The sequence below is a fragment of the Lonchura striata genome, chromosome 26 (assembly GCF_050655825.1).
Source record: "Lonchura striata isolate lonStrDom1 chromosome 26, ASM5065582v1, whole genome shotgun sequence".
Lineage (NCBI taxonomy): Eukaryota > Metazoa > Chordata > Aves > Passeriformes > Estrildidae > Lonchura > Lonchura striata.
The window spans coordinates 6,962,942-6,987,632 of record NC_140728.1 but is presented as its reverse complement, the minus strand read 5'-3'; the positions used below and the strand labels follow the sequence as shown (position 1 = coordinate 6,987,632).

General features: G+C 49.9%; 2 protein-coding genes across 2 annotated transcripts; one reads left to right on the top strand and one right to left on the bottom strand.

Annotated features, from left to right (window-relative positions):
- Nucleotides 1-13,980, top strand: LOC110473056 (polymeric immunoglobulin receptor). The gene is made up of 11 exons (XM_021535307.4): nucleotides 1-158; nucleotides 3,691-3,786; nucleotides 5,130-5,459; nucleotides 6,850-7,164; nucleotides 7,761-8,081; nucleotides 8,419-8,730; nucleotides 10,877-10,997; nucleotides 11,493-11,611; nucleotides 12,279-12,398; nucleotides 12,529-12,587; nucleotides 13,405-13,980. Exons 2-11 carry the CDS (start codon nucleotides 3,705-3,707, stop codon nucleotides 13,528-13,530), a joined length of 1,905 nt encoding a protein of 634 aa, XP_021390982.2. The 5' UTR covers nucleotides 1-158; nucleotides 3,691-3,704; the 3' UTR covers nucleotides 13,531-13,980.
- A 2,874-nt stretch (nucleotides 13,981-16,854) lies between these two features.
- On the bottom strand, nucleotides 16,855-24,691 carry LOC110473088 (interleukin-20). The gene is given in 6 exon segments (XM_085561375.1): nucleotides 16,855-17,517; nucleotides 17,520-17,592; nucleotides 17,702-17,776; nucleotides 18,159-18,311; nucleotides 18,718-18,783; nucleotides 18,874-24,691. Coding segments are annotated over 6 exon segments (912 nt in total). The 5' UTR covers nucleotides 19,123-24,691; the 3' UTR covers nucleotides 16,855-17,221.

Genomic DNA, 24,691 nt, shown 5'->3' with positions numbered 1-24,691 from the left:
CCTTTAAGGCACAACAGGTGGACACGCAGGGCTGAAGGTGCAGGGAGTATTTAAAGCAGGCTGGCACTGCCACAGCCCCACGGGGACACAGGACACTCACAGCACCTCCTGGGCTGACCTGAGAGGGAAAGAGAGAAGTGCCAGGAGGAGCCTGGAGTGTAAGTAAAGCTGCTCTGGCATCTTTGGGAATGCACAACCTTTTGTAGGGCCGTGCTGGGATGGGGAAGGAGAAGAACATGAGTCTTGAGCCACTTTTGAGGAGCCTTCTTCACATGGGAGGGAAGCAGCGATTTGGAGCCATTTCATGTTCAGAGCTTACTGGTGGGAGGCTGATTTCTTCTGAAAGAACCATGAGAACAGGCTTGAGGCAGTTATGGTTTCTTCTCTGCAGCAGATTTTTAATATTTAATTTCTGAAAAAAAAATACCCAACATTAATTATTGTTACAATATTTACATTAAGTTTTAACATACGAAATAAAAGTTAGCAATTATTACTGTAGCAATCTAAATTTTGCACTCAGCCTGAGGTTGTTACTGGCTTTTGAACCTCAACAGGCAGATTTTGAAATTTTAGAAGAGAATTACTGCAGTTGTGTCCTAAAGGAGCTGCTTTAGAAGCTCCCTGAGAAGTTTGTACAGTTGCAGGAGGATAAATAGAACCTGAAGCTTCAATGAATGTGGTGTCCTAAAAGTGCAATTAGAGGAACCTGGCAGAGCCCTGTCCCACTCAGACCTGTGAAGGTGTGGGTCCTACACACCTGAATTCCTACTCCGCAGAGGGAAATTCCTATAGATTTAATACATTTCTGAAGTACAAATAAACATCACCTAATTGCAATTATTAATGAATCCTCAGTGGCACCATCCATCCCTCCAGACTGAGGTGAACATGTGCTCCTGGGCCATGGCAAGTTCCTGCCCCTTGCAGGCAGAGGAGAATGAAACTAAAATAATGTACTAGTTCTGAAGTTGGTTTCACTTTCCAGCCCAAGAAACAAATGAACCATGAAGGTCTGATCTGAAAAGCAGCAGGTGGGTGCATGGAGGATCTGAAAGGAACATAAAATCAGGTCTCAGGTTAGTGTAGAATGGATCCAACATCTGAAATGAACATAAAATGGAGCAGCACAACCTCAGTTGGGATTTCAGTCACTGCCAAGAGAGCTGCCTGCTGATTCTATCTTATTTCTTTTCTGAAATATCTTGCTCATATGTTTAACTGACACAAACATTCTTAGTCCAGAGAGTCCCAAGCATTCCTAAAAGCTGCTGATTTCTTGGTAAATCCTGATAATCTTCAGCAAGTTCTACCTAAGTGTTTCTGCTCACTGGATCACCAAACGAGCTCCTCTTATTTATTCTCTCAATATTGTGAAGGAGACATCTGCTTGGAACTGGAAAAGTTTGTTTTCTGCACGTGTTTGGGTCAGCTCGATCTTATATCTGGAAGTTGATTACTCATTCTTAACCCCATGGAAATGGGGTGGATTGGTGGCTTTTCCCCATCCCACTGCAGCAAATAAAACCCATGGCAAGGCAAGATCAGCAGTGACATTGATGGGTAGCTGAAGATGTGAATAACCCAGGATGAAATTTGTTGCTGTGCCCTTTTTCTGGGCACAGAAGCCTCCAGCACCTCCTCACAGCACAACTCTCTCTACAACAATTTGCATCTCCACAGTTTCCCAATGGGTCAAAAGGATTTAAGGGGGAAAATATTACCAATATATAAAAATATATATAGAATATATGCAATATATTACATCTATGTTATTATCTCTCAAGAATAGCAGCAAATATTGCACAAAAAGCCAGAAGGGATCCCAGGCTGGAGTGACAAATGTCACAATTAAACCTTCGTGTTTTGCCCATCCCATGGCATGGCCTTGACACTGGTCACTGTCAGGAGCAGTAGTTAATATCTAATGGGCTGGACTGGGCTGATCCCTGGCAATCCCTGCAGCAGGAATTCAGCAGAATTTGGGAATTGAACGCTGGTGTTCCATAGCCAGACAAAGCAGCTGCAGGCTCAGGTTTGCACAGCCTGGGGGTCAGGCCCTGGACTCTTCCAAATTATCATAGATCTGAAGATAATTCTCCTTAGGAGTGACAGGATCCCAAAAGCACAACAGAAACATGGGGAAAGTCTTGTAGTGGATGAGATTTGGGAGAGCCAGCCTGGCCAGAGAGCACTGCTGCTGGAAACCTGGAAAATGCTAAAATGTAGGCATAAAATCGTGCCGGAGAGGAAGGTGATGGTCCCAGCCCAGGTCCACAGAAGCGTCCTGGAAATGACCATCAGCAAGTTTTAAGGGTAAAACCACTAAAAACACATCTCTAAAGAGGGACTGGCTGAAGGGGGGGTCTGCCCTCCCCAGGGCTTTACACACAGCACCACAATGTCCTTGTCACCGGGTGGAGCTGCAGTGAGGTTTAGAGCCCAGCACCAAATCAAAAGAGAAAGTGTTATTGATTCTCAGAACCACGTAAAGACAACAACAACAACAACAACAACAACAAAATTATCTGTCCTGAGTTGGAAAGCAAGAGGAAAGGTCATTATGTTGTAATTTTTCCATTTACATTTTAACAGCATCTGAGAAAACAGGGCTGGAGATAACTCAGAGCTGTCGGTGTTGGTGATGCAAGAGCACAGGAGCTGCTGGTTTGGGTGGGCAGAGATCTTGGTAACCCTTCCAGACCTGACAGAACAACGTGGGCTGTACCCCAAAACCAGCTGAACTTTTTTAAGAAATCAGAATAAAAGATTATTTCAGCTTTGCCAAAATGGGCAAGGCTGAGCTGGGTCCTGCTTGCACCACAGGCTGGAGGGCAGTGAGGTGACCATCAGGCAGAGGAGCTGCTGTCAGCCAGGGGCAAACATCAAGGCCCTCTTTGTGCCACGTTGTTTGCTTTCTGCAGAATTTGTTATGTTTGCCTTGCTGGCTACTTCTGGGATGTGTTTGAAAGGGAATTTTTCATGCTCAGTGAGTTAATTATTAGCCATGGACAAGTGGCCATTGAGCATGGAGAAATCACAACACAAGGAAGAGGCACAACAGAGCACCTTTCATCTTAACAGGGAAATAAAAGTTTTTTCTTCTGCCGGGAATTACCCTTAATAAAACTTTGTCACTTGATGCCCTGAAATCAAATTCCTTGATTGTTTATAAGGGTTTTCCTTGGCACCCCTCATCAGCTCCTGTGAGTGTCTTCTATGAGCTTGGAACAGGCAAGTGGATCAAGAGGTGTGTTCAGGAAATGCATATAAAATCTGATTTTTGGAGGAGCAGAGCTGAGGTAAATCCCTACAGCTCACTCAATTCCTTGGCAGCTGAGGAAAGAACTAGAAAGTAGAAGGGAAAATAGCATCCTTTTTCTCTTTTGTGTGTACCAGGGAAACAAAGAGAGTCAGTAAATACAGGCTCCAGTCAGGAATTCTGTGACACAGGGAATATTGGGGTGCTGGGATCCACGGGCAGTCCTTCCTGTTCCTGGGCAGCAGCACAGGCAAGAACAGAGACACCAACTCCCTCTTTCCCATTCAATTCCTCGACAGGAGAAATTAAAAACCATATTTTTCTAAACTTCACATAGCCACAGCCCTCATATCCTCCAAGCACTAAGATTATTAGGTGATTAACATTTTGCAAATGTGATTATTCAAGGTCTCCCACGTCTTTTCCAGGGAATGCAAGAAAAATGACTTTGCTGGCGTTTGTTCTCCTGCTCGCCTTGGTCCCAGCTGAATCTGCAAGAGGCAGACACCCCCCCAAGGCGGCCAGTGAGTGTCAAATTCCTGGGGCACAGGTTTTGGGGTGGCCAAGGACCAGAGGGGAGGGAGGAGGAGGGTCTGGGTCTGGTCTGCAACAGGTTTAAAAAGATAAAAAGATAAAGTTAAAAAGATAAAAGTGGATGTATTTAATGAAGGGCCTTCAGGTACATTAAGGGCGGATGAAGCCTCCCACGAGGCTACACCCAAAATGGACAATGGCCACGAGTTTCTCGCAATAGAGGCCAGACAAAAAAGTTAAAAATATAAAAGTGGATGTATTTAATGAAGAGCCTTCAGGTACATTGAGGGCAGACAAAGCCTCCCATGAGGCTACACCCAAAATGGACAATGGTCAGGAGTTTCTCAGACTGAAATAAGTTTGGTCCATTTGCACATCAGGGGTTAATTCTGCAATTCCAGCTTCAGGTAATGAAGGCAGATACCCCCAGTTTGCTCCCCCAAAATTCACTTTTGTTGATATTTTGGGGCCTGAGGCAGAGGGTGTCCTTGAGCTGCAGGCCCAGAGGGATTGTTTTATCTGACCACAATGTGAAGAGAGCTTCTAACACTCCATGCGGAGCTCAGAGTTCTACAGGAGGGCCGTACAGGATCTGAAAAATAGAAAAGCTAAACTCTGAAGGCATCACGGGGAGCACCTTTATCTCACAGGTGCCCCTCGCTGCCACAGGACCTCATGGGCAGCTGAGGGGCACACAGGGCACTGTCGTCCTGATTCTTAAGATTTTTCTAAAGCCTTCTGAGTTTACATTCTGTTAGAAAACTTTCTCAGATGTCGCTGTCGAGGCAGGACAGGAATGAAGAGACCCAGATCAGAAGGTTGCTGAGAGTGAAACTCAGATTTATTCAAAATACACTGCTCTTTTATACAGAGCTTTGTGAGGACCAAATTCATTGATTCTGAAGTGAAAACAACCCACAGCATTGGTGCAGAGTGCTTGATGCACGGTGATAGAATTTAACTATAAACAATGTGAAAAACAAGAGAGAGAAAGAATTATTGACATTCTTCTACAGCTCTTTCCCAGGCTTCTGCCTGGCTAGAAACTCTCAGTTTCTTTCTTTGACCGAATCTGAGTCCCACACTCACACAATTTTCTATAAACAACATATTGTTTTGCATTCCTTCATAGAGGTGGAGAAACTTGATGTACTAGTAGTTCGTCCAGTGTCTTTGGAGAGGTGGCCCATTCACTCTCCAGTCCACTGTCACCTTTGGAAAAGTATAAAAGTTGGAGTCAGAGAATAAACCTTCTTCTTCTTTACCTTGCAAGTAGCAGTGGCTCGCGTCGTGCTTTCATGTGGGCACTGAGCCCAGCCTGTTCTCCCCGCAGTCTCCAGCCCCGTGTTCGGCCCCCGGCAGGTCTACGGCGTGCTGGGCGGCTCGGTGACCGTGAAATGCTTCTACCCGCCCACGCCGGTGAACAGACACGACAGGAAGTACTGGTGCAGGCAGGCGGGCTCCGGCTGCCCCACCGTGGTGTCCACCCAGTACGTGGCTCCTGGCTACCAGGGCAGGGTCTCCCTCACCGACCACCCGCAGGCAGAGCACTTCCAGATCAACATCTCGGCGCTGGAGCTGGGGGATGCCGGCGCCTACCAGTGTGGCGTGGGGGTCAATGGCAGAGGGCTCTCCTACGGGGTCACCCTCAGTGTTGTTGAAGGTAATTACAGCCTTGGGACTCCCTAAATTATCATTTTCTTCGCGTTTCCCCCCCTCCCTCTTAAACAAAGCTCCACCACTGTGAGAACCCCAGCCTTGCTCTGGGGTCCCATGTGGTGGTGAAATTTCTCCTCCAACCCGTGATTCCAAAGAAAAACTGCACAGGCTCTTGCTGTTCTGTCTCAAGGCAGTTTATTGTGAGTTATCTAAAAGATTTTCTTCTCAGGCTGTGGCTGCTTGGTCAGCGGCCTGGGCAGAGGCACACACACACCCTGACATCCTCTCTGGTGTCTTCTTCTTCTCTCCCCCACCCAGGGCTGCTGCTATCTTTTATATGATATATTATGTATAACATGTTTATAGTTTTCCCCCAATACCTACTACCCATATTACAAGGTGCTTTTCTACTCTAAACCAATCTGTGAGTGCCAACATCACCAAGAACATGGAGGCAAGGAAGAAGAAAGAGGAAGGACAGGATCAGCCCACTTTCCTCCATCTTAGAACTTCTGACCCCCATGTACAAAGTAAAAACCGCCCTGTACAGGTGTTAAAACTCCCCTGTACAATATTAAAAAAATTTTCCCCTCTGTTTTGTAACTACTTTTACTATACTATCTAACCTTTTGTGACTGCTTGTTCCACCTCCAAAGTTGGTAACTCATTCCATGGCTCAAACTCAAAATCACAGCTGTTTGCAGCTGCCTGTCAGGGTCTAAAATGCTTCTGACCAAGGCCTGGAACCTCTAAAAATGTCTGAGAGACATTTTGAGTTCCGACACACCGCTGGCCTGTCTGGTGTGTTTTACCATTTAAATATATATCCATATATATTGCCATATTATTATATTCTGATATCTAGAGTAGTGCTGTGCCCCTCTCACAAAATGTGAGAGCATGTAAGGAAGCCAGAGTTCATCGGGAGATTTATGGTATATTAGTATTGATTTTAAAATGGGAAACTATTATTTTTATTGAAGTTAAGCTTCCTTGAAAGCGTCTGTCACCCCAGACAGATAGGAAGAGTTAAATCCATGGATTGTTCTAACAGAGAAATAAACAACCTGTCTTTTGATGTGTGAAGAGGCTTTAAAATGTTATTAACAGGCATCATAAAATGTGTGTGTATACACATGTTGTAGCATAGATAAATTTAGTTGTTATTTATTTAATGGAATATGCACTATAAAATATTAAGAATTTGGCTGTGTTACAAGTACAGTGGGCATCAATTTAATTTGTATTTTATATGTTGCCGTATTTGCTTTAAACCCATGCACACACAAAAATTTTAGCTGTATGCACTAGTGGATATATTATTTATGAAGAGAGAGAGCTGCAGGTGCTTTCAGGGAGGGCTCATTTCAGCCCCTGACTGTCTCTGTGCACAGCCCCACCTGTCCCTGAGACACCTGAGCTCTTCTACGTGAAGCTCCGCAGCACCTGGACCGTGACCTGCTCCTTTGGGGAGGACACTGTCGAGATGAAGAAATACCTGTGCAAGAAGGAGAAGGAAGGCTGTCGGAACATTATTAACAGCTATCAGGAGTTGGGCAGCATTCAGCTGACTTTTGAGGAGCCTCCAGGCTCGTTCCGTGTCACCATGACTCAGATGGACTGGGAAGATGCAGGCGTGTACTACTGCGGGGCCGGTGAATACGGGAAGGACAAAACAAGCAAGGAACTGGAGGTGTTCATCTATGAAGGTGAGCTGTTTTCCCCTTCCTCTCTCCTGCTTTTCAGAAGCATCACCAGCACTGTCACTTCATTTAGCAAGGATTTGAATTTCTCTTTGCTATTATCCTATTTTCTCATCTACAGACTTCTTTTTATTCATTTAACCACCTGTAATGTACTAAACCATCACCTTATAAAGCTTGTATCCAGACTTCACCTTCCCAGAAGTGGATAGCTCTGTTCCCCAGCCCAGAAATCACAGAGACAAATTCCACTCCCCCAGTCTGAGAGAATCAATCTGTCTCTTCAAGCCCCCAGCTCCTTAAATCTCAGACTGACAGACGTAGATGGTCCCTCTAGCAAAGGGAAAAAAGCTTTGGAATATCTGTGCAAAAAGCCAACAGCACTCAGCAAATTTGGGAAAAAAGCAAGGCCTGACTGACCCTTTAGGATGAATTCCCACCAGTGCCAGGACAATCTCCTGATGTTTGCAACCCTGAGTTTTGCCTGGCCTTCCTTTAGGCGTAGCAGCTTTGTTTGATCTGATAACGTTGATTTTCTTGGGAGGCAGCCTCATGAACACAAGTGAGATTCTTATAACTGCTCATTTCATTCTTACCAACAGACAAAACCTTCCCTCACTTGAAGACCAACATAACTGCAAAAAATGGAAGTTCAGCAACCTTCGAGTGTCCCTATGAGCCTCTAATTAATTCCACAAGGTTCTGGTGCAAGCGGCACGGCAGGATATGTGACAGGATCATAGACAACACTGGCTTTGTGGCACAAAAGTATAAAGGAAGAGTGGCCGCGTTCGAGAACCCCGAAAACAAAACTGTCACTGTCATCCTGAACCAGCTGCAGTACAAGGACGAGGGCTTTTACTGGTGCATGTCAAATGAGCTGAGCGAGCAGCAATCATCAGCAGAACTGAGGGTTGTAGCAGGTAAGAGCCGTGCACTGGCAGTTCTCTGACTGCTCAGGAGGCACAGAACCAGCCCAAGTGAGCGATCTGGCTTTTGGGGAAGAGATGTGAGCTCCGAGCCTGAACTCACCCCAGCAGCTTTAAAACTGAGCCAGAAAGTTTCTCTTTTGTGGGAATGCGCTCACAAAAAATTCTCATGAAGTATTTCTTAAGCCTTGCAAGAAAAGAACCATAAACAGCACCTTTAGTTTTAATTTAGCAACTCAAGGAGCACTTTCCCTCCAAGCTCCGTGTGAGGTGCTGACTGCCACCCCTGCCACCTCTCCCAGCAGCCCTGACGCCCCGTTTGCCCTTGCAGGACAACCTGCGCTGACGGGAAAGAAGCAAGTGGAGGCACGAGTGGGCTCGTGGGTGAATTTAACCTGCTGCTACCCCTGCACGTACTCGTCCTACGAGAAGTACTGGTGCAGGTGGAAGGACAGCGGCTGTGCCACGCTGCCGGCGCAGCAGGGGCTGCCGGAGCCGGGGGACGGATGCAACCCGTCCGGCAGGACGCTGGTGCTGAGCCTGGGCCCGCTGGCGGAGCAGGACGGAGGCTGGTACTGGTGCGGGCTGAAGCGCAGCGGGGTCTTCGGGGAAACCATGGCCGTGGAGCTGCGGGTGGGCTCAGGTGAGGCCGGGTGGAGCTGCGGGTGGGTGCAGGTGAGGCCAGGGAGCTGCGGGTGGGCACAGGTGAGGCCGGGTGGAGCTGCGGGTGGGCGCAGGTGAGGCTGAGGAGCTGCGGGTGGGCTCAGGTGAGGCCGTGGAGCTGCGGGTGGGTGCAGGTGAGGCTGTGGAGCTGCGGGTGGGCGCAGGTGAGGCTGAGGAGCTGCGGGTGGGCGCAGGTGAGGCCGTGGAGCTGCGGGTGGGCTCAGGTGAGGCTGTGGAGCTGCGGGTGGGCTCAGGTGAGGCTGAGGAGCTGCGGGTGGGCGCAGGTGAGGCTGAGGAGCTGCGGGTGGGCGCAGGTGAGGCCGGGCGGAGCTGCGGGTGGGCTCAGGTGAGGCCGTAGAGCTGCGGGTGGGCTCAGGTGAGGCCGGGCGGAGCTGCGGGTGGGCTCAGGTGAGGCCGGGTGGAGCTGCGGGTGGGCTCAGGTGAGGCCAGGTGGAGCTGCGGGTGGGCTCAGGTGAGGCCGTGGAGCTGCGGGTGGGCGCAGGTGAGGCTGAGGAGCTGTGGGTGGGCGCAGGTGAAGCCCTGGAGCTGTGGGTGGGCGCAGGTGAAGCCCTGGAGCTGCGGGTGGGCGCAGGTGAGGCCGGGCGGAGCTGCGGGTGGGCGCAGGTGAGGCCGGGTGGAGCTGCGGGTGGGCTCAGGTGAGGCCGTAGAGCTGCGGGTGGGCTCAGGTGAGGCTGAGGAGCTGCGGGTGGGCTCAGGTGAGGCCGGGGAGCTGCGGGTGGGCGCAGGTGAGGCCGTGGAGCTGCGGGTGGGCGCAGGTGAGGCCAGGGAGCTGCGGGTGGGCGCAGGTGAGGCCGGGCGGGCTCCACGGCGGCGGCTCGCCCCGCTGCAGGGCTCCCACCGCCGCGGGCTGCCGCGCCGCCCTGGCTTGCGCTTTGCCTGCAGCGTTCTCCTTCACTCCCTTTGGACTTCCCAGCCATAAAAAACCCCTTTCAGTCTAAACTCACTGCTTTCCACGGCAGTTTTGCCTCTAACCCTGTGCTGATGAATTTTTCCTGTTACAATGTAATATTTTATTTTATAGTATTTTATTTTTATTTTTAATAATTAATAATGCTTAGAATATTATTATACATTATATAATATAATGCTTGGAATATTATTATATATTATATAATATTATATATATTATATATATAATATAATATAATATAATATAATATAATATAATATAATATAATATAATATAATATAATATAAATTATATATAATAGAATATAAAATATATAATTAATATATAATTTATACTCTAGAATCTATAACTAATATATACTATATAATCTATAATCTATAATCTATACTATATACCATATACTATATACTATATACTATATACTATATACTATATACTATATACTATATACTATATACTATATAATATATAATATATAATATATAATATAATATAATATAATATATAATATACATAATACATAATATATAACACATAATATATAACACATAATATTTAATGTATAATTATTATATAATTTTAATAAAATAATCTATAATTATAATTATGTAATTAATTATGCATAAGCATTATTATATTATCATTCACTAATAATAGTTATTATTATTTTATAATAATATAATCTATACTATTATAATAATTTTTTATATTTTATTAATTTCAGAATACATTTCTTTAGTTTAGGCAACATCTGGCACCTTTCAGGTGAAGAACTAATCAAGTTCAGAGATCTTGATCCTGAGGGAACTTCTTATCTTAATAAAATGAAGCCAGTAAGGAACAGGAGAGGCTGACACCAACAGCACGGGGCTTAGTGTAGGTGATGGCCAAAGTGAAAACAGGGTCAAACATTTCATTGCTTCTGGCGGGCAAAGAGCCAGGAATAAAAAAGCAAAGCAAAGAGGCAAGATTTGATCTGGAAATATTAGAGACAGACCTTAGAAATGCAAGACTTTTTCAGAAGTTCACAGGCAGAGAGATCCTACTTGAGATTTTCGCAGTGAATTATCTGGTGTGAGAGCATTTCAGGCCTCCAACCCCCCCTTTGGAAGAGCCTCTCGTGGAAAACCAAAACCCACAGCAGCTCCATGTCCAGCACACACATCCCAGCAGTTTTTGTGTCCACTTCCCACAGGGGAAGATGCCAAGCTCAGCCCAGAGTTCCTGGATGTTGATTCCAGCCGTGACCCCGGAGCTGCTCCTCCAGGAGGAGCCCGCAGCGACACTGAGGTGCGAAAAGGAGCTGCCCCAGAAAGGTTGGTTCTCTCCATCCCCTGCCTTTTCCCATTTTTGTGGGGTTTATATGAGCTCGTTGTGTTTGTACACCGTGTGTGTGTTGTTTAGCAACACACAAAAAAAGTCTTGTCCCCAAAGAACTTTGCTCTAAATGTCAGAGAAGATAAAAAGTGACAGCAAAGGGCAAGATGAGTCACAGCCAATCTCCAATTCAATAAAATAGTATCAGAAGGAAATTATTAGAAATTCCAGGTACAAAATAACTGTTTGAAAGCACTTTTGTTAATATCAGAAAATTTTCCTTCACATATTTATAACCCAGCTGCTGATGTAGCTGTTTCAGTCCAACCTCAAGCCTATAGTTTTATTTGGGTTTTGTTCTATTCTGTGTGTTGGAATCCAGTTAATTGATTGAATTGCATCGTGCTCACTCAGAATTACCATCCTACCCAAATTTAGCCTGCTGGATTTTCATGTGCATCATTCTCAGTGAGATCTTTCTGCCTCTGTTCCAGCTCTGATGAAAGCCATGGCTCCAACACTCTGGCCTTAGTGCTGGGCCCTCTTGCTGGCCTGATCCTGATTGTTGTGACAGCTTTTGCCATTGTCAAGTACAGACAGATGAAGAGATCTGGTGAGTCCCTGCCTCTCTGGGCTCTCAAGGAACAGCATTGAGTTAAAGGTGCTGGGCTGAGCTGCTCTCCTGGTACCACACCAGGATGGGCAGGAAGGTCTTTGTTCCTCCTGTGACCCACCCAGAGACCTCCAATCCCCTGCTCCTCCTGTGACCCATAGAGCTCTAACCCTCTGCTCCTCACACTGACCCACACACAGAGCTCCAACCCCCTGCTCCTCCTGTGATCCACCCAGAGATCTCCAACCCCCTGCTCCTCCTGTGATCCATCCACAGAGCTCCAACCCCCTGCTCCTCACACTGACCCACCCAGAGATCTCCAACCTCCTGCTCCTCCTGTGATCCATCCACAGAGCTCCAACCCCCTGCTCCTCCTGTGATCCACCCAGAGAGTTCCAACCCCCTGCTCCTCACACTGACCCATCCAGAGAGCTCCAACCCCCTGCTCCTCCTGTGATCCATCCACAGAGCTCCAACCCCCTGCTCCTCACACTGACCCACCCAGAGAGTTCCATCTCCCAGGGTATCCAGGCTGGGACAGAGCCCAGCCCTCCGTGGGCTTTGCCCATTGTGCCACAGCATCAGCTGGCACAGAGGGTTTGGGTTGTAATGTGCTCTCACCCACTCTGAGCGAGGCCTGAGGGATTTTCCTTCTCCCTCTCACCAGACCTGGTGTCCGTGGGGAGCTACAGGACGAACATCAGCATGTCAGACTTCGAGAGCGTGAGGGACTTCAGTGCCAGCAACTGTGTGAAGGAGAGCCAGGAGACCCCCATGGGAGGGGACGGTGAGTGGCTGACCCCAGCCCAGCCCCAGGCTCGGGGGCAGCCCTTCTTTGCTGAAATACCCCACAAAAGCCACAGAAACACCTGCCAGCCACTGCCCCCTCCCCAGCACCTTCCTTTCTCTGCTTTCAGAGTTCATCACCACCACGGACACTCCGGAAAGTGCTGCCGACACGATGAAGGCAAAAAGGGTAAGAGGAGGCAGGAGAGAGGCCACTGAGCTGGGAGATGTGGCCACAGCCCTGCACTCTGCCCCGAAGGGGCTCTCTCCTCCCAGGGGCTTTATTTATAACATTTTACCAGATCCAGCCCCCGCTGCAGACCAGCCCCCGTGAGTAGGGGGGTCTCACCACTGTCCTCACTCCCTGTTCTAGCAGAGACATTAACAGCAGCCACTTTGCTTCAAGAAATAAACCAAGGCAGCCCCAGGCAGCATCAGGAAGATTGGGTTTGTTACCAGAAATATGAATCATTGGGATAAGCAGATGGCTGGAAACCACCATATCCCACTTCTCAGTATTTCAGGGGGCACAGAGGGCTCTGTCATTGCAAGGGCTGAGATTTGCTGCAACCTCTGCCTTTCCTTAATTTTTTCTGCCTCCCCTCCCCTGCCCTTGGGTAAGATCATGGTGCAGAGGTCCATTTGGCAGTAGCTGCAGTGCCAGATTCGAGCCTGTGCTTTTCTAAGTCCCTACCAACAGGAGAGGCGTGGGTGCTGTAAGTGCCAGGAGCTGAACTGGAGCAATCAAGGAAACTGTCAGGACACCAGTAAAGCCCAGCAGCTTTAGGACAGGGGAGCTGGATGCCAGCACCCAGGGACAGGCTTGCCAAGGAATCCCAAACCTAAAAGCTTTTGGGGTCTCCCCAGGCTGATGCTCACATCAGCACCAGTGTGAGCCGCTGGATTGTCCCACCCCTGCAGTGTCCCTGTTTTATCCTGGGATATGCACAAAGTGCTGCCTTTCCCCTGCTGCCCATCCCCTGACTGTGTCCTCCTGTCCCTCCCAGAGCTCCAAGGAGGACGCTGACCTCGCCTACTCCTCCTTCCTGGTCACCTCCAGCAGCATCGCCCAGGGCATCTCCAGAGGGGACGGCACTGTCCTGGACCTGTCCCCACCCCAGCACCGGGACTGAGGGGAGGTGGCAGCGCCTGGGACTGGCCCTACCTTGAGGATCACAGTGTCAGCACACACTGCTCATTGCTCCCACAATTTGCTATAGCTTCACCTGTTTTTTTGCTTAAATTCAGCTTCGAGTGGTGATTTAGGAGGAGTGGTTCCATGCCAAAGGGGGTTGGAGGTGCAGGTCTGAGTGAGGAGGTTGTGCTGGGAAACAGCAGGAACTCACGTGGCTCACCTGATCAGCAGCCCTAGTTCCTACGCTGGGCTCTCAGAGGCCAGAAAGAGCATTGTGGAGAAAAAAAATCCCATTTTCTTTTAAAGGCAGCTGGAAAACTCTTTAGAACAGCGTCTGATGCTTTTGTTTCCTCTAAGCTTCCCCGACCTGAGGGAAACACCTGCAGGCCAGACATGTCTGGAGTGTTTGTGTGCACAAGCAATAAAGAATCCAGTGGCTTTCAGCAGACTGGAGAACTCAGGATTTGTGGGTTATCACAGGAGAGCCCACCCAGAGAGGTGCAGGAAGGGTGGGAAAAGTTGAATATGCTACAGATAAAGCGTGCAGGAAGAGCTGACAATGGCAGGCTGGGTTATCTGGCTGACTGAATTTCACTGAGGATGAACACAAATTATTCCTGAATTGTGCATTCCAGAATTTCCCTGAGGATGAAACACAAATTGTTCCTAACTTGCGGACTTTCAGTGCTGGGATGAGCAGGGCAGCATCTCCCTGCTGCTCACCAGCTCTCACATCCACCTTGCACCTTCCTGCCAGTGCTCAAAGGGAGGGAGGGCTCACCTGCCACATCCCCGGGGCTGCATCCCCTCAGCTGCGCCGTGGGAAGGGGTTTGGGTCTCGGGTCAGGTCCGGAGGGGCTGGAACAGGTCCAGAGGGGTCGGGACACGTCCGTTATGGGATTGGGACAGGTCTGTGAGGGGCTGGGACAGGAATGAAGGGGTTGGGACAGAAATGAAGGGTTCAGGACAAGTCTGTGAAAGTGGCTGGGACAGGTCCATGAGAGGCCAGGACAGGTCTGTGAGGGGACAGGACAGGTTCGTGGAAGGTGCTGGGACAGGTGTGTGGAGGAGGCAGAAGCAGGTCCAGAGGGGATAGGGATGTGTCCGTGCTGGGATCGGGATGTGTCCGTGCTGGGACCGGGATGTGTCCATGCTGGGACCGGGACAGATCCATTCTGGGACCGGGATGTGTCCATGCTGGGACTGGGACAGGTCCATGCTGGGACCGGGACAGGTCCGTGCTGGGACTGGGACAGGTCCGTGCTGGGACCGGGACAGGTCCGTGCTGGGCCCGGGACAGGTCCGTGCTGGGACCAGGACAGGTCCGTGCTGGGCCCAGGACAGGTCCGTGCTGGGACCGGGATGTGTCCATGCTGGGACCGGGATATGTCCGTACTGGGACCGGGATGTGTCCGTGCTGGGACCGGGACAGGTCTGTGCTGGGCCCGGGACAGGTCCGTGCTGGGACCAGGACAGGTCCGTGCTGGGACCGGGATGTGTCCATGCTGGGACCGGGACAGGTCCGTGCTGGGCCCGGGACAGGTCCGTGCTGGGACCGGGATGTGTCCATGCTGGGACCGGGACAGGTCCGTGCTGGGCCCGGGACAGGTCCGTGCTGGGCCCGGGACAGGTCTGTGCTGGGACCAGGATGTGTCCATGCTGGGACCGGGACAGGTCCGTGCTGGGACCAGGATGTGTCCATGCTGGGCCAGGGACAGGTCCGTGCTGGGACCAGGATGTGTCCATGCTGGGCCCGGGACAGGTCCGTGCTGGGCCCGGGACAGGTCCGTGCTGGGCCCGGGACAGGTCCGCGCCCGCCCGGAGCCGCTGGAAGGGAGGCAATGCCTGACTCAGGTGCAGCAGGAAAGGCTGAGCCCGGGAAGCATCCCCGGCGGGCAGCAGCAGGAGGAGAACGCTTGGGTTTGGAAATTTCTGAGAGAAGAAAACCCCTTTCGCTCTCCCTTTGTCAATGCTCTTCCTCCTCAGCCTGCCCCACGGCGTCCTTTCCCCAGCTCCAGGGAGCAGCCGGGATGAGCTGGACTGCGGCAGGGCAGAGGAGCAGGGGCTGGAGACGGGGTGGGCTGAGCATCCTGCAGCCCTCAGCTGCCTGCTGTGCCCCCTCTCATTCCCACTGCTGCCACTTAATTAATTGTTCCTATTGCAATGTGTAGCATCATTTAGTTTAGGCAACATCTGGCACCTTTCAGGTGAAAAGCTGATCAAGTTCAGAGATCTTGATCCTGAGGGAACTTACCTTAATAAACATGAAGCCAGTAAGGAGCAGGAGAGGCTGACACCAACAGCAAGGGATTTAGTCTCAGCTTTGGTGGAGTATTTTGGAATTGAAATGGTTTTGTGGGGAGGAAAATTGTTAGAAGCAAAGAGTAGAGCCCTGTGTATCTGATATTTATCCATCCTAGGTGGGTGGTGGCCCTGGGCTGCTGCCGTGCCCTGCAGTGGGACAGAAGTGTAAAGTGCCTGGTTTAGGTGAAAGCACTGAGGCAGGCATGGGCTGAGGGGTGCAGCACACAGGGTGAGCTCGATGCATGGGATGAGCTGTGATAATTGTGACGTGAGCTGAAGGTGTGGGACAAAACCCTCGAGCTGTCATCCAGATCCATGAGGAACTCACCAAGCAGCTCCTGCTCCTTCAGCAGGTGCCAGCTGATTTTCTGTGGCCAGGGACGAGCTGTGGCACCTCACTGCATCCCAGCATCATTCTCAGGGGTTGTTCTTCAACAGAGAATCGTGGAATGGCCCAGACCTGTCATTCCTGAAAGAGTGAAGGAGCTGACCCGTCAGCTCTCCTGAGCACTGCCAGAGCATGGTGAGATGTGCTCACCTGTCCGTGCCCTGACACCGGGACAAATGAAACCTGTGGGAAAGTGAATTAACAGAATCAAAGTCCTGAGAAGCTTTCCTTTGGCATCAGCAAATATCTGAGGGAGGACAGTGAGCAGTCATAGACCTTTCCTTTGAAAGTGAGTCACCAAATGTCACCTCAGGCTGACACCTGTGCCACAGGGAAATGCTGGTGCTGTCTCCCAGCTGGGATTTAGGGCACTCAGTGGGTACCAGCAACACCCAAAATGGGAGAGAACAGACCAGAGCTATAAATAATGCACAGTTTGGGGGACAAACTGAGGGGATTTAGCAGCACTGAGGTCTGAGTTTGGTGGTTCTGGCGTGCCCAGGAGGATGCATCAGCCCTGGCATGCTGGAGTGACAGCATCTGCTGTAAGAGGACACCACAGAGAATTCAGAAAGTTTCACCAGCAAGAATCATATAATTCCTCAGAATTTTGACAAACAGACTCAGCACAGTTTCAAGTTGGGTTTATTTATGGTCATCACAACCAATTTCCACAAAACTCACTACTGAGTGTCAGTAAATTGCTCAATACACTCAAGAACCTTTTTCTATTCAGCAACCACATATCTTGCACAGAAACATTTTTACTGATAAGGCAGAAAATATCATCTCAAAAGGAAACACAGATTTCTGAGGCCTGTCATACCTGCTAGGACCTGTTCTTGGAAGCATTTCCCACACTGTACTTCTCATTTCAGCCAGATCCATCAGTGGCACAGCCCTGAGACCGAGCCCAGGTTTATGCACCAGAGTCCTCCCAGCCAGCTCTCAGCTCATTCCCCACATTCCCTAAACAAAATATCTGTAATTTAGACAATCATTTTATGCCATGATCACAGCTTATGTGTGCCAGCAGGAGAAACCCTTGTGGGCTTTCCCTGGGAGCATCCTTTGGTAGCAGCGAGGGTGATGCTGATTTCATCAAACTCGTTATTTCTGTCTTAATGAAGACTCTGCTGATGTCCCTGGCTGGCAAAGCTCTCCATGCTTGCCTGAATGCAGCTGGAACTGCTGGGGAGCTGCACTGATACAGTGATTTTTTGTCCCTCTCATCCCTGCAAAGCCCCTGCAGCTCCTCAGCACCGGCCCGTGGGTAATTAACGCCGCCCGCTAACGAGATTTCTCCATCCAGTCCAGGAGGATGTCCAGCTCCCCCAGGGATTTCATGGCTGCAGATGTGACATTCAGCTGAAATGATATAGAAAGGAATGAGCTGTAAGCAGACACCATCAGTACAAGGCAACATAAAGAGAATTTAAATATCTGTGCTAATTAGCAGGCTCAGTCACCAACTCACCCCTTCGTAGTTTGCAAGTATTTGCTTGAATTTCTCCGTGGATTCCTCCCCACACAGGCAATTATTCTGCTCACGCTGGAAAAACAAGATTAATTCATTAGTCTGGGTAGTTCATTTTTAAAAATAAGATTTCAATTTCTGATTTTGCTGGGTATCATAGACTGAGACACCATGGAACTGTGGGAAAGGCTGCAGGTCCCTAAATCAGGCTTTAGCTCCCTTGACAGACACAAGGACAGGATAAATTTTGGGCCTTAGGACCAACAGGAGAGTTTGCTGGTGAGTGGGCAATTATAAAAATCTCTCAGTGGACAGAACACTCTTCACACCACTCTGCTTCGTATTCTCATTAAAAACCACTTATGGAAATAGAGACTTTGCAGCTTTATAAACCTCCCAGGTTGGTTTATAGATGAAATATTAAGAGATGCACAGTGGAGCAGAAGCCAGCACTTACACACTGCCCGAGCTTCCTCCTCGTGCTGAGGAAGGAGTTGGCAATGCTGCTGATTTTCCTGTTCACAAACGAGTCCTCGGTCCTGCAGTGCTTGAAAACCTTGTCCACGTAGAAGGTGAAGAGCTGATAAGTGATGCAGCATCTGTCTGAAGACTTAGAAAATTAATTTAATGACTACAAGTTCTTCCAAAGTGTGCAACCTGCAGTTACTCTCTGGGATAAAGCATCTCTGACAGGAAACTGGTGGTAGCTGAGCACAGCAGGACAGTTTGACTCAGAGAAAGCTTCTTCAGTGGTGCTTGATTGAAGCTGATAAAATAGATGGGAAATCATTTTAGGCTGGTTTTCCAGGAGATCCATCCTCAGCAAGTCTCACAAAATAAAACCAGCTGATTTTGCAGCTGGGTATCAGAGGCTGAGAGCCAGACAGTGGCTCCTGCCCAGGGCTTTGGGGTGTGAGAGAGCTGAAAATTACTGATTTATGATAGATTTGCACTTCTAAAGGTCACATTCACCTGCTTTTGGATCCAAGGAGGGCTCCCCAGCCAGGGCCACCTACCTTGACCTTGTGGAGGGAGTGAGGGTGGGACAGGATGCTCAGGGTCCGGATGGGGTCTCTGGATTGCTGCGGAGAGGACGGAGATGGGCATGGAGCTGCAGGCTCCCGAGGGGCTCCAGGGGCTCCCCAGCCCCCCAGAGCCTGGCAAATACTCACAATGTTGGCTTTAATTGCTGTGAAGCCAGCCCTGATCTCTGTCATGCTGATGGAAACCCTGCAGGCTCCAAAGTGGAAGATTTTGTCCCCAGCTGTGGGCATCAAATTCATCCAGCAGGACACACAGAAGAGGCAGAGGAACAGGGGGGATCCTCTCATGTCAGCTGCCTGGGAGAGCTGCCCAAGCAAGAGAATATTCCTCCTTATTTTCCTAATTAACACAACTGTGATCCATATTAAAATACACATATTTTATTTAAAACTTGTACACCTGTATTAAAAACTCCATACTCATTACTATCTATTACCCACTTCTTTTTGCTCCCCATGAGCAAGAGAAAAAAAATCAAATATTTAACTGAAGAGATCAAAAAGAAATGGAAAAATAAAAAAAATCAGTTAAAAAAGCATCTAAATAAACAGAGTTCTTCTGAAAATATGTTATCAAGAAAATAAATACAGTGAAATTAATTTTTTAAGTCTAATGACACAGAAGCAACAGGAGGTAACTGACTGAAAGTAACAGATCCCAAAGCCTTATCCCAAAAGAAACCAGCTTCCTTCTGGAATAGCATAAGCCAAACACAAGTTTTGTAAGCACTGAAAATTAAGGTTACTAATGAAAGAAAATATTTCAGATATAGGAATAGAAGGGAAAACCCAAAAGGACACAGAGCAAAGGGATAAATTCAGTATCTTACCTTGCTCTTTGGTGTGGGTTCACCTCTCTCACCAACATCTGGCCTGGAGAGCACCGAAGGAGGCGTTTTTATCCCGGTACCAGGAGGAAATACCTCTTGGATTAACTTTTGGGATTTTTCTTGCTTTTCCCAGCACATATTTCCCTCTGTAATTTGCTGAATTAATGAGTTCATGCAAGGGACCAGCTCTCTCTCCCACAGGTGTTTCCCTCACCTACGGAGGCGGGAACTCTGGCATCAGGGCGTGGGTTTTCTTTTGGGAAGAGGGATGTGAACTCCCAAAATTAGGGACCGTCCTTGCGGTCACATCCCCAAAATGCCCCAACATGGAGCAATGCTGGCAATCCCCTGCTGGAGAGGGGCCATTCCCAGCTCCTCGCAGAGGTGTTGGGATGTGGGAAGCTCAGTGGCATCACCCCGGTGGTCCCAGAACTCCAGGACTTCTGGCAATGGACCTGCTGGAAGTGGTGAAACTCAAGTCCAGGGTTTTCTCCATCATTGTTCTGGCAAAAGTGGCCTTCCTCTGCCACTTTCAGGGAATTCTGGTCCCAAATTCAAGGAATCCTCCTACCAGGTTCAGGGAATGCTGTTCCAAATCTCCTCAGTTCCTGGACTCTTCTCCATCCTGTGTCTGTGGTGTTGGAGACGCACAGAAACACGAGGTCGGGGTTTTGGAGGACACAGGTCCCATCCTGCTGGCAGAAGAAGTGATTTCCAGGGTCAGAGGGGATTCAGGTGATCAGCCCAAACCTGTCACCCTGCAGAAGGACAGAAATTCCACTGACTCCTTCCCACGCCCCCAGCCCAGTGGCTCGGTGACGTCCGTGACCTCCTCACCACACCACGAGCTTTCCCTGCTGAGCAAAGCTGCTGCAGCCAAGGAGCAGAGATGTTCTCCTCCCAGCACTGCAGGCCAGGCTGTCCCCAGGGCAGCAGGGATTGTCAGCTGGGGCACGCTGTCACACGGATGTGGCAGTGCTGGTGCAAACCCCTGTGCTGTTGGCTCCGAGGTTGGTTTGGATGTTCCTGCAGCCCCTTTGGAGACAGCTTCATTCAGCCTGCAAACAAAAATGTGCAGCTAAATAAACTCCCTGGAGTTTGTGGGACCAGGGGGAATGGCCAGCTGGACTTGGAGGACAAAGTCACCCCTCTAATGCCAGAGGAGGGGTGGATGCTCTGGAGCAGCAGCCCCAGCGTGTCCCTGTTGCAATGCAGGTGTACCTCGTGCCTGTGGGCCAGGGCTGTCCTGCACGTATCTGCTGGGTGACTAATTAATTTATTGATAACCAAGCTCGGTCTTGAGCGGAGATCTGTCACTAGGCAAATGGATTTTCTGCCCAGGCTAGTCAGGCTCTTGCACACAGGGTTGCTGGAAGTGCCCCAGCTGAGCCCAGCGTGCCTCCCTCACCCTGCTGGAATCAGCCAGAGGGCAGGACCCAGGCTGCAGCAGGTTGGATTTGCCCTGGCTGAGGTGTTGGAGGGGTCTGGGCTGTGAATCCTCCCCCAGATCCCTGCAGCTGCTGCCTGGAATTACAGCAAAAGTTTTGCTGGAAGCAGAGGAAGCGGCAGAATTCCCGGGAGCCCGGTGCACACCCAGCAGGGTGAGGAAACAGAGGAAGAGACAGTGAGCTCTTACTTCATTATGTAAATGGCAGATGACTTGAAAGGATTTCTTTCGTTTTTTTTTTTTCCTTTTGGTAACTGAACTGACGCCCAGGATGGGTCAGCCAAGTGCCAGAAGGCAAGGAGGAGACGTGGCTGTGGGGGAGGTGGAGGAGAGATGCTGGGATGATACAGGAGCAGGAGGGAAATGTTGGATTACCGGGGTCCAGGGCCTTCTGCAGGTCTCTGGATGTGTCCCTCAGCCTGTCTATTCTGTCACTGACCTTCTGCAAAGCAAAAGAAACAGCAGGACCCTCAGCACAAGGGCAAGGAGGAGGAAAACCCCATCGGGGTGGGGAACAACCCGGAGAGATTTTCGTTTTGGGGTTTTACTGGGTGTGAAATGGTGGTGATGGAGCACCCCAAGTGCTGGACGTGGGGGTTGTCCAAGGGCTTCTCATTTCAGGGTAGAGGGGGTGGAACCAGCAGGGTTCCCAGAATGTTTTAGGTTGGGAGGGACCTCACAGACCATCTCATGTCCCATGGCAGGGACACCTCCCACTGTCCCAGGCTGCTCCAAGCCCTGTCCAACCTGGCCTTGGACACTTCCAGGGGATCCAGGGGCAGCCACAGCTGCTCTGGGCACCCTGTGCCAGGGCCTGCCCACTCTCACAGGGAAGAATTCCTTCCCAAAATCCCATCCATCCCTGCCCTCTGGCAGTTTGAAGCCATCAGCACACATTGGACCAAGCCCAGATGGAAGCAAATTCTCCCAGCGTGGCTCTCCCCAGGCTTTCATCAACCTGCCAGCTCCAGCAGCATGAGAACACCCTCAATAAAACAGCAAATCATCCCTCTTTTGCTCTGGGAAGGAAGAGGGAAAGAAGGAACAGGGATTTCTGAAACTCAGCCCTGTGACGCTGCAGATGAGCTCAGTAAAATGGGAAGTGATTCCCGCAGGCACTCGGGGCACAGTTAAACCTTTGGGGCACTGCAACGCTGGGAATGGGGCAGGGAAGTTGCTCCTCTCCCCAGGAACTCTTCCAGCTAACTGGGACGGCTCCTGCCTCGGGTTTTATGGCAGGCACGTTGTGACAGGGCACTCCAAGGCTAGTGATGGCCCAACTAACAAGCAAAGGCAGCAGAGAGGGTTGGGAGCCAGCTGCCCTGGTATTCAGGAATTAAAACTCAGCCCTGGGTGTCATTAACTCGGCTGAGAAATCATCTATGCAAAGTGGCAAGCGGCACATCCCGCATCGCACGGGCACAGAAGGGGCTGAGCCAGGACCAGGGACAGAATATCCCCAGAGAAATTGGAGAATAACCCTGGGAGGAAGGAGCCTTTGGAGCTGGGGATATCCCCAGTTTAAATGGAGAATAACTCTGGGAGGAAGGAGCCTTTGGAGCTGGGGATATCCCCAGTTTAAATGGAGAATAACCCTGGGAGGAAGGAGCCTTTGGAGCTGGGGATATCCCCAGTTTAAATGGAGAATAACCCTGGGAGGAAGGAGCCTTTGGAGCTCGGGATATCCCCAGTTTAAATGGAGAATAACCCTGGGAGGAAGGAGCCTTTGGAGCTGGGGATATCCCCAGTTTAAATGGAGAATAACCCTGGGAGGAAGGAGCCTTTGGAGCTGGGGATATCCCCAGTTTAAATGGAGAATAGCCCTGGGAGGAAGGAGCCTTTGGAGCTCGCTGTGTCCCCGCAGCGCCGCGGGGAAGATGCTCAGCCCCGCCCGGCCCCGCTGTCACCGTCACTGCTGCGGTGACAAAACATCTCCAGGGCGACAGAAAGCACCGGGCTGCGGCAGACTCGGGGCCTGGGGCTGTGACTAACACGGGACACGGTTCGGGAGAGCCCTGGAGCGTGACAGGGACCAGACACTCGGAGGGGACAGGGCACTGACTCAGCCCCGGCTGGCTGCGTTGGGAAACTCAGCCCTGCTCCATCCCCTGTGGTGCTGCCTGGAGTTACTGCGCTGCTGAGCCTGCCCTCAGCTTAATTAACCCCGAGAATTCATTTCAAATCATTCATTTAATCCTAAAAAAAGAAACCTTCAAGAAGTTGTCATCCAGCTGCTCTGATCCGCTCTCAAGGGCTGGTCCCAGCTCACGTTTCACATCAGGTTTCCAGTAAAGTGTCTGGGGGTGATAAGGCAGTTTCAATAGCGCCTTTCAAGGCACTTCTTGTGCTCTAAGAAGTTCTGATAATACTCAACAGCCCAGCTTTGGTTTGACATTCTTTGTCATCGCCCCTATTTCACAGCAGCTTTAGGTAAACCATCATTTCAGATATGAGCCTGATAATGGTTTTTCTCAGGTCCCCAGAGCCAGAGACCGTGAGTGAGAGAAATGCTCCTAGAAGTTTTCATCAGGAAGAATTAAGCCTTAATAACAGCATCCAGCAACAACATCTGGGCTCAGGAATACCCGGTCTCCTTCAGGAAAAGAGCTGCAAAAACCCACTCAGCCACATGAAATAAAAATTACTGTAGGGTGTTACACGTGCCCTGATAATGCTGTAGCTCACAAAAACCCCTGTCAAATTCTGTTTTCAGCAGCTGAAGAAAATGTTTCTACATGTTTTTGGGTTTTTTTTGTCGAGCTGTTTGTCCAACGGTTTTTCTGCACTGGAGTGATTTCATTGACACCTGAAGTGATGCAATTTGTGAGCCAGCCCTGCCCTCTGCATAGCTGGGTGTCAATGAAAAGGTGAAACACAATTCTCAGCTCCTTAAAAATCAATATTTAATTGCCAAGAAATCCCTCCAGTCCAAAGCCAAACCCTGGTTTGAAGGGGTGCTAATCTGGCACTGTCCTCCTGAACCAGGCACGGACAGCAGCACCTACAGGTGCCACCCCTGATGTCACCTTTTCCATGAGCTTGGCACTCTCTGTCATAGAAACACCCTCTGCCAGCCCTGACCATCAGACTGCTCTTCTCTCTCTTAATTAGTGCAGCTCGTTATGGGCAGAAAGCTTGGCCAGGGCCAGCTCCAGCCCTGCCCTCGCCCAGCCCCAGCTCTGCAGTGCTGCTGACAGGAGTACCAAAAAAAATTGTTTTTCTCGATAAACTCGACAAATGAGTCAGAAAACACTCAGTGAGGAGGTTCTGCCGGAGAGGTACATCGTGTTCCCTCTCCTCAGTCACGTTTTGAGCCTCAGCCCCTTGAATAATTCTGAAAATCAAACGCTGGTGCTGCCCGTAGGGAGCAACAGGCGGAGCGTGGCCGAGGGAAATGCGGATTTATTCAGCCGAGCTCCGGGAGACATCCAGAGCCAAGGCTCAGCTGCTTTCCAGGGCTCTTCCCGAGAGCTTCTCACTGCCCAGGGCTCTCAGCAGCTCTAGGGTGGGCAGAGCAGCTCCTGTCCCAGCTCTGGGGGCTCGGGGACCTTTGGAGAGCCTGGGACAGTGTGCCCCACCCCAAAACAATGTCCCTCACCCAAAAACAATGTCCCTCATCCAGGACAGTGTCCCTCACCCCAAAACAATGTCCCTCACCCCAAAACAATGT

Excerpts from the sequence above, each read along its gene's own strand:
- LOC110473056 (XM_021535307.4), top strand. The coding sequence starts at position 3,705 with ATGACTTTGCTGGCGTTTGTTCTCCTGCTCGCCTTGGTCCCAGCTGAA. Across the intron at positions 3,787-5,129 it reads ACACCCCCCCAAGGCGGCCA|TCTCCAGCCCCGTGTTCGGC; the intron begins GTGAGTGTCAAA and ends TTCTCCCCGCAG. Across the intron at positions 10,998-11,492 it reads AAAGGAGCTGCCCCAGAAAG|CTCTGATGAAAGCCATGGCT; the intron begins GTTGGTTCTCTC and ends CCTCTGTTCCAG.